Genomic DNA, 9,616 nt, shown 5'->3' with positions numbered 1-9,616 from the left:
AACTGAAGTATTAATTTAACTCGTTCTGACTAGATACCTACTTCGGCCATTTGTGAAAGTATTGTTTCGTCACATTTATAACTACATTAGTTCTTGTTTAGACGTGTCGATGAAGAATTATAGTACGTGCACTATCATGTGAAAGGAAAGTTAATAAAATGTGTTGGGTTTTTAGTTTCAATATGAAATTGCAACGAGTAATAATTGTAAGGAGGCTGTGCATTATGTATTTTATACGTAGTCCACACCAGGAGGTATTGTTGTATGCAGGAGTTGTTTCTAGATTTTATTGTAAAATATTCCAAACAGTGTACCTACTGTTTATATTTACACTGCACATAGCGTTTCGTACACTAGACTAAGCTTTGGGATACAATCACAATTTCGTTCCATTATTTTGTGGAACCTGTGTGCAAAAGTTTCCGAAATGTATCCACGGGCCCGTAGCCAGAATTTTATTTCGGGGAGGGGCCTCATCCCTTTCTAGCGTCGCCAAAAATATTTGTAGAGGTGTCAAGCCATAGATAAAACTTGATTAGGACAAATAATAATGACAATAATAACTATTATAAGTTATTAAAATATACCAATTTCAATCCAAATTTATTGTTATTATTACATAGATGGAGAGACTTTACTACTCGATCCACCGTATCAGTGAATATCTAACACAATTGCTGTCCATTATTTTTCTTATACTTTGTACAGTTAGTGTATTGAAAATCGTAGTTATTGTATTTTGTTATTAACTTTTACACAATCGTTATAAAAATGCTTTAACAGTTAGTGGTAAATATTTCTCATAAAGTTTGTATTGTGTGACCTCTCACAAAGAAAACTATAAGTTTTGGAAGCTGTGGATCCATTTATTCCTTGGATTAAATGTTAGAATCTAAAAATATAACCTGGTTCCTCTAATATACGTTAAACTTTTTTCGATGTAATGCAGTTTTACTGTGTTTATAACTGTATTTCTGTTATTAACAATAGAAATAACATTTAAATTAGATATTTGTAGGATACATATACACGTATTTCTAATTACTTTACTTTAATTTCAACTAAATTATTTTTCATTGTATGGGCTAGGATTATGATTAAACGCTATTTGTAAACATCATAATTATACGGTTTTCTGCACACACACACTATTTGCAAATATTATTCGCTTATATTTCTCTCTTTTGGACTAACTCTAGATATAGGCAGAGGAAAGAGTACATTAAAGCTGGTACAATACAACTTTTGGTGATTGATTTGCTATATTTTACTTCGCTCTTTCTGCTACTTTTGGCTAATTTGCGAAGATGGGGATGAGTGATGATATGATGAAATTGATGAATGGACACTCACAAACATCCATGCCCAGGCTGGTATTCGAACTCGTCGTAGCGCGATGTGCTAACCACTCCGCCACGGGGGCCGGCTAACATGCTAAACGAGATTGCAGTTTCTTGCATTACTGGATCACATTGAAATCGTAGCGATTTATAGAAATGATCCCGTATATATATATATATATATATATATATATATATATATATATATATATATTGGTAAATCGTCTATCGTTCTCTTTGATATCCGAAGCAGATGTCTGTTCCTGACAGTAGTTTCTGAAGCATTAAAATACTTCTGCCAGTTCCACTTGTAAATCTGCTCTTCTGCAATAGGAAAACCAGTTTTTGCAACAATCACGTTTGTGTTACAGGCGCCCTATTTAAACGTTAACTGTGCATGTGCATTTTGTGTCTCTTGTGTTTAAATTTATAATTCATATCAGAACGTGAACCGTGCCTTAATAGGTAGAAGAAGCAGTCATAAATTAGACGTGTAGTGAGAGATGGTGAAAGAAATCGGCATTTCTTTTTGTGGGTGTGATGCTGCAGAAAACATGATGTTTGTTAAGTGCAAGATAAACTTGATTGAACTTCCTTTACCTTCAAAAGACAGGTTATTCCACATGCGTTTCGTGCCGACCTCCGTGTGAGGGTGGTTAGCGCAGCGCACTACGACGCCGATAGTCTCATGTTCGAATCCCGGTCTGGGCTTGGATGTACTTTGCAAGTCTCCCCCTTTATCAGTTTCATCATACCATCACTCATCTCATCTTTATCTTTGCGTTTAGTCAAAAGTGCCAGAAAAGTGAAGTAAAATATACCAAATTAATCAACATCACATATGTTTCACAATTACTCTGTTCGTTTTGATTGATTAATTGAGTTCGTGTTTTAAGTCCACTTTATGCACAGTGTAGCTAATCGGGACTGGACTTAGAGTTTAAATTTGGATCCGAACCACTAGGTGCATCCACCGGGTATCGAACCCGGGACCCCTTGATTGCAAGGCAACGACGTTACCAATACGCCATTAGGGAGGCCCTATTACTCTCGTCTGTAAAATTTATGAATTTTATGACAACAAACTGAAATAAGTTAAACGCGATATCAACCCAACGTGCTTCAAGTTTGGTACTAATAATAAAATTTCATTAGTAATTAACATGTACGTGAGCAATTAACTTTGGAATCAAATTCACATATTTGACTATTTGGTATCCATCTTCAGGCTAGCTCTACTTGCTACTACTCTTACAAATGAATATATTTTTGGCATTTTTCAAGTTAACTTTATGAACAGAAAGGTCAGGTAGCGTATAAAATTTGTGTCTTCATACTCCCCCAATACAAATTTACAAACTTGTAAACCGTGGTATAACTATAATCACTAGGCTGTTTAGTGACATCAATGTATGTAATGGAATATACATGTATACACATTCTAACTACTACGTTCGTATCTTCTTTTGTAGGTGTTACGTGTGATATTTATTTGTTATATTGTATTTATTAGACCGTCTATTGAAATCAAACTACAGCATAAAAAAAGTGTGCTAGTGGTGAATAAAACCTACCAATGACATTTGGCTTAAACTTTGAATTATCATAGGTTAAATAGCATTTTGGGTCCATGTCGAAATCTTACACACTCGATTTCGCAGGGGATTTTTTTTATATATAAAGAGTATGTCCTGCTAATTGTGAATAATAAAATTCCGGAGCGCGGAAATAAGTATTTACGACTGTACAGCCGTTTGAAGTTGCGAGGTGGTTGCTGTGTTGAAATTTCCCACCGATTCCGGGTTCCGCCCCTGGGGTAATTAACCTACCGCCTCCTTCCGCTACCGCGGCCCCGCCTCCGCTCGGGCTACCCGCCTTTCTATATAGAGTCCCTTTTGAAGGTATGTTAGAAACTGGCCGGAGCCACATGCCCGTAATACTATTTTTCGCACCGACACATTTAGGTACCAAACAAATAAGGCTAAAATTAAACCTCAAAAGGTAACTTACCTCTTTATCTCAAGTGCAGGCTGAATTGCGGGCCGAAGTTAATTTGAAAGTCCAGAAGAGAAGTCAGTTGTATGTCAAAAGTCTTCGTTGTCCTTTTCCATAGAATACTACCCTCCCCTGTCCATACCATCATAGAAATAAGAAGTTGCAAATTATCCCATCCCACAAGTCATTTCTGGCCCGCAGTTGCGAAGAGAAGTGTGCACGATGTTCCACAAGATAACGTATTTACACACGCTGAGGATACCGTTCTACAATATTTTGAATGATATTCCTCATCGCGTCTCGTCGCTGTTTTCCATGCCTGTCAAACCACATAAACTCATCCAGATACTCCTCCAAAAAATGTTGCAAATTATCCCATTGCACAAGCCAATCATAAGAAGAAAAAGAAAATGTTTAGACGTGCGCCTGTGACATGAATCCAATATGGAATCCCTGAAAAGCCGTATAGACGCAACGTACGTAAGGAACTTCAATATAAAAAAAAAACAAAAAAAAAAAAAACAAAAAAAAAAAACGTAAGTTTCGTAGCCGTAGATGTAAAAAAAAATACCTTCCGCGCTATTTAGAAACACCCTTTGTTACAAGAAACGTATTTATTTGACGAAAACGTTTGAAATGTTCGCGAAATCCAGGGTGTAAGATTTCGGCGTCGAGCCAGCATTTTTTGTATTTTTGTTATTTACAACACTTTTCTTCCGATTTCGACAATCGCGACGATGAGAATGAGTGGAGTTTTGTTGTAAGTCCACTTTTCTACACAGATAGGTTAATTGGCACTGGACCCACAGTTTAAAGTGGATCCGAAGCACTATGTGCCTCCACCGGGATGATGAATTGATGAAGGGACACTCTCGCATAACTTGCGCAAAGTTAACCAAATAACGCGTTCGGCCACTGAGCCGGTAGGTAAAATACCGTTGCAGCATATACATAGATACATACATGTAGCCCCTAAGGTATTGTCATGTGATGTATTTATTATAGTGTGTGCCTTAATTTGCGGTACATACCTACGTATATTCTGTTCAAGTTTGGTGTGGTGTAATGGAAGAGGGCCATTGCAGGTTTGAAAACAAAGTCGTAAATACGTTGAATGAAGTTTGCGTCAGTGGTGTAACTGGAAAGGTAAAAGCATGCCTTGTAATGCATTATCAATGGCAGCCTTCACCGCATCCGCAGCGTTTCTCCATAAACAGGTTCCACCACAGGAGAAACTCCCGCAATCGGTTGACATTTCCTTCTTGTGTTAACAAGCCACGGCATTCACGTTTTTCTGTGATACCTGTAGCTCGCGGAAACTTTTCCCACGATAACTCGGTGTTGTCTTCCAAAAGGACCGGGCTTGTTCAAACAGGCACGCTTATATCTTGAAATATAGCTCCTCCTTTTTAAGTATGTTAATGTTTTCGGATGAAGAACTCTCTATGTCCATACGTGCCCTGTGTTGCTACATCCACGCAATGGGTGTCGGGTGAGGAGGTCGAACCGGTCCGTCGACTCCCCTGGAAATTATGATCCTTCATTTCAAATTACAAGAAGAAATTTAGAAAGAATATTATAGTCGATAATGGAAGTAAAGCTGAGTATATTAGTATTACACCATGATAATGAAAGTTAAAAAAAATGCGTTTGAGGGAGAAATTGATTGTAAAATGCATGAACCAGATCATATTTTTATATTCTACCACTTTATCAAAGTACTAACTGGATGCATGAGTTCTCAAAACTTACACTTTATGACTTAAAATGTCCGTCCTACTTTCAAAGTTTTTCGTTAACGAGGTGTGTAAAAGTTAATAAGAAAAGAAAATTAAATATAAGTGTATTAAATGTAAGAAATGTATTTTTGAAAATAAAGATAAACAGTTTCACTTGTGTAGTGGTTCGAATAGGCTTTCTTAAGGTTATAATAATCACCACCACCACCACCACCATTATTATTATTATGATTATTATTATTATTATATACAATTTTATGTCACGGTCTGACTGCCCTTATACAAGAATTGCCGACGCCCCTGATTACAGATGAACAGTTGTACTTGGAACACAAGAAGACGCCTCAGTGGCCAAATGCGTTGGGCCGAACCCACCGAAAATTCTGGGTTCGAATTCTGAACAGGGCATGGATATTCTGTCATCTATTTAATCTAATAATCATTCATCCTCGGCGCCGCGAGTATGTAAAGGGTAGAAATGGATAAACAGAATGTAACACTGTAATGGAACGACTCAGCGGCGGAGAGTGGTAGCGAGATCATTCGCGAACTCACTTCTGTAGTTCGAACCCTCGGAAGGGTATTAATAATTCCACTGTATTTGTTACTGCATGTAATTACATCATTCATCCTCAAGTGCCAATTAAATAAAATAAGTAGTAATAATCTAAATAGAAGTATTACACACTGGGTCATTGTTGCCAACTTTGTTATGTTAGATCCAGATGTGAACCTTTTGTGCTTGGCTTCTAAAATAAAGAATGATCCAAGGAACTTTGCAGGAACAATTTAGTTCGAACCATATATTTAATTTTAGTGTAGACTTCTATTGCAAGAGAGGGCACATGGCAGTGGTTCTGATCCCAGTCTGATCAACCTATGTGTGCATAATGTGTACTTAGATCAAAAATTTACTTTTGTACAATTTTTGAGATTAGTATTTCAACTGCCAAGTTAACCGAGCCGACTTACAAGCGAGCAGAAGTGGTCAACAATAACATAATTTATTTATACATTGATCGACAAAGCGATTTTCTCAAATTCACGACCTTAAATAACGATATAAAACAAAAATCGTTTGCAGGGTGAGGTCTACTTTAAAGGCACATGTTTAAAGATTTTCCTTCCTTGTTGCTCACTTGCTCGTTGAAATTGTGAGTTTTTTAATACGATATTTGAACCTATGACCCCTTAGATTTGGAGCGTGCTTAGATCATCCGTTTGGATAAGGAAGCAGGCATTTGTAAATCTAACTCCTTAAATGTGATTTTATCACCATTTTTTAAATATTTTTTTTTCTATTCTGTTTTGGTATCACTGTAATCACACCCCGATAGCGCAGAGGCAACGCTGTCGCCTAGTAACTAATGGTGTCGGGTTCGATCTCCTGTGGAGGCACACTGCTCGGTGGTTCGAAACCCACTTTAAATCGTAAGTTCAATCTCGATTAGCCTATCTGAGCACAAAGTGTACTTAAAATTTGTTACCACCATGTCCGACAGATTAATAGTTACAGTGACTTCACATGAGACACACGAGATACGTTCCCTAAGGGTCTGTTTCAAACAAGTTCTCTTAATTACTGGTAGTAGTTTCAAAGCACATTTTAGTGATAGTGGATTAATCTCAAAGTATGGATGTTCGGAGGGGGTAACAAGCCTAAAATTGTTCATTCCATGCATATGATTTAATTTGTCACTGTAATTTACGTTTACAGATAGTTGCAGGAACACGATAACTTCAACTGAAGCAGTATCCGAAAAAAAAATGCCTTGTTTGTTTACCCCTGGAAAGAATTCTGCGGTTCCCTCGTGTTACGAATTGCCAGGCTTCAATTTTGAATTTGAATTTGGAATTGTACACACACACACATTGGTATTTTCCTATAACGTTGCAGATTAACTCGCATAACCAATGTCTTCGTTCCTTAATATTTGGTTTCTATAAACAAAGTTAAAGATGGACAGATTTAACGAATTGTGTCTTATTTAAGGACTAATTTTAACTCCGCTGGTAATCAACATTCGATGGAGAGTGTAATCGAACCTGAGACCTCCTGATTACTAAGCAAAAAAACTTTGCTAACGGGAGTGCTCGGTGAAGTTGAAATCCTAGGGGTGGTAATGATAAATAGTGGACCTAGAATAGAGAAATATGTCTATGACACTGTTAGCGTTTCCTGGAGTGATAGAAAGAAATCCGCAAAAAAGAGAGAGAAAAAAGACGTAATGAAAATGACCCTCAGGGTGCGAACCCACAGCCTCATGTTGAGCTATGGTGCAGTGAAGTGTGAAAGTGCAGGAGAAAAGCACATTAGGAACAAGTTGTGTTTCAGGAGTGAGAATGTAGTGGGAGAACAAACAGTATTTTAGCAGCTACATTGGGAGCGTTCTTTATGCACTCTATGCAAAATACTATGACAAAGTGAAAGGCATACTTTTACCGGCCACTCTGATACTGGAAGGTAGAGATCCTATGTTTGACTCATGGCCAAGAGACGGATTATCCTTTACATTTGTTCCCTTGTCTACTTCATCATTCTTAATTTTTCCTCATCATCACGATTATTATACCTAATACAAGCAAAATGTAAAAATAAAATAATTTGAAGGTAGTTATTATGAACGACATGCGATTACTTCATAGGTATTTATTTACACATGCTTCAGAATGTCACTTACCAAATAGATATGTACAGGGAATGATGGCATATACATGTAACATAAAAATTTCAAAAAAAGTTTTTCCCACAATTCGTTTTATCTAGATTTAACGTATCTCAAAACTCTTATTTGAAGTTATATAATTTTATACCTTTTCATTGTTTTTGTTATTACTGAATAGTAGTGTAATGGATGCTAATGATGTGGTCGAGTTGCTATCAGCTATCACCGTGTAGCCAAGGAATGCTTCAAATGGAATTAGATTTTTCCTCTAATTATTCTTTGCTCACTACAAGGCACTTAGTGTTTTTCACCAAACTAATGATTACATCCAGTATCTTTGTTCCTTTATTTGTTTCACCTTCATCCCAATATATGTAATCGATATAAATGCACGGCGGTAGATGAACACCTCACAAGACTGGTGGAAGGAGAGAAAGTTTCAGATAGAAGGTCGATAGATAGAAGACTCAAAATTTCAACACTTAATGACTGTAGTTCATGCAGAAGAAAAAACCCAACGAAAATAACAATGGACAATTTGCCTACTGTTACCTTTGCCGTCGATTGTACAGTGTAAGAGGAACAACTTTATTATTTCTTTTATAGTTACGTAGGAAACTGTAACTACAACTATTCACGCTGGTTATTTCTTTGTAGAATATATATATAACCAGTGTACTCTCATTGTCTAAGGTTCTCATTAGTACTTGTAAAGTATATCGTGGTTTCGCAGTAAACACAGCTCCAACTTTTTCTTTCTGCTGTTTGTTTTACGTTTGTAACCTAGCAAACGTATTTCTTTGTATACTTTTATCCTTTACTCGTTTTATACAATGCCGACGGGCAACGAATGTTTGTACTGCAACAGGGGTTCTCAACCTTTTTGGGCCTGCGCCCCCCTTTGCGTTCACAAATTAGTCCACGCCCCCTCCCTCTAGGCGTAATGAATTATTGACGTACAAAAGTTCTACTGTGCTGTTAGGGTTAATAAATCTAACTCAAAGAATATTTTATAATGCTTTTATTATAACAGATATTAAAAAATACTAATACTTGTTTTCTTGATGGAACATTTTCATTAATTAAAAAAAAGTGCTTAATAGCCTACATTACAAAGGATTCTGCCCTCACTGCAGTTAAAATTTCAAGCTACATCATTTGGTTTTATTTCTTAAGAACACAATTAATGAGAGGGCTGGCACTGTTTTTCTTTCACAAGTTTTTGAATGTTTGGTTCCAACTGCGATAATGCATACCTCAGATCACTTTCAACGTCCAGCCGTGCTCGGTATTTTGATTTGATGTAAGCCAGTGTAGAAAACCCAGACACACATAGATACGTTGAGGAAAACTGCACCACCAACCTTGCTGCTTCCGTAGCAACTTGTGGATACACAGGAAAATAGCTTAACCAAACATCTTCAACAGTCATGTTTGGAAACTCCGCTTTTGCTTGAGAATCACATTTTAGGTCAATTACCTGCTCCTGAAGGGTATCAGGAAGCAAGTCCACTTCTATTTTGAACGGATCTCGTGTCAACTGAAATTGCCAGCTATCTGAAGAAATATCTGGAAAGTAGTGTCCAATTTCGGTTTTCATTGTTCTGAAATCAAGTTCTTCAATTCACTTTTCGAATTTAGTGCAAGATTTTGTGTATCATCAAGAAGCTCGTTGAGACGTGGGAAGGACGTAGAGTTGGGTTCTGAACTCTGAAGGCCACGTTGCCACAGATATATTTTTTCCAGTTAACCTTTCATGCTATCATGAGCCTTTAAAATGTTTTTCTGTCCTTGCAGTTTCAAATTCAAAAGGTTGATCGATTCAAACAAGTCTGATAAATACGCCAAGTGATGGATACATTTATCATCTGTAAAT

General features: G+C 36.9%; 1 protein-coding gene across 1 annotated transcript; it reads right to left on the bottom strand.

Moving 5' to 3' along the window:
- Positions 1-8,923: 8,923 nt before the first annotated feature.
- Positions 8,924-9,340, bottom strand: LOC145983710 (zinc finger BED domain-containing protein 5-like). Its single transcript, XM_083116763.1, has one exon. The coding sequence runs from the start codon at positions 9,338-9,340 to the stop codon at positions 8,924-8,926; it is 417 nt and encodes a 138-aa protein (XP_082972889.1).
- Positions 9,341-9,616: the final 276 nt, after the last annotated feature.

This window comes from Lepisma saccharinum, chromosome 2 (genome assembly GCF_977018435.1).
Source record: "Lepisma saccharinum chromosome 2, izLepSacc3.1, whole genome shotgun sequence".
NCBI lineage: Eukaryota > Metazoa > Arthropoda > Insecta > Zygentoma > Lepismatidae > Lepisma > Lepisma saccharinum.
This window is presented reverse-complemented; position numbering and strand designations above follow the sequence as displayed.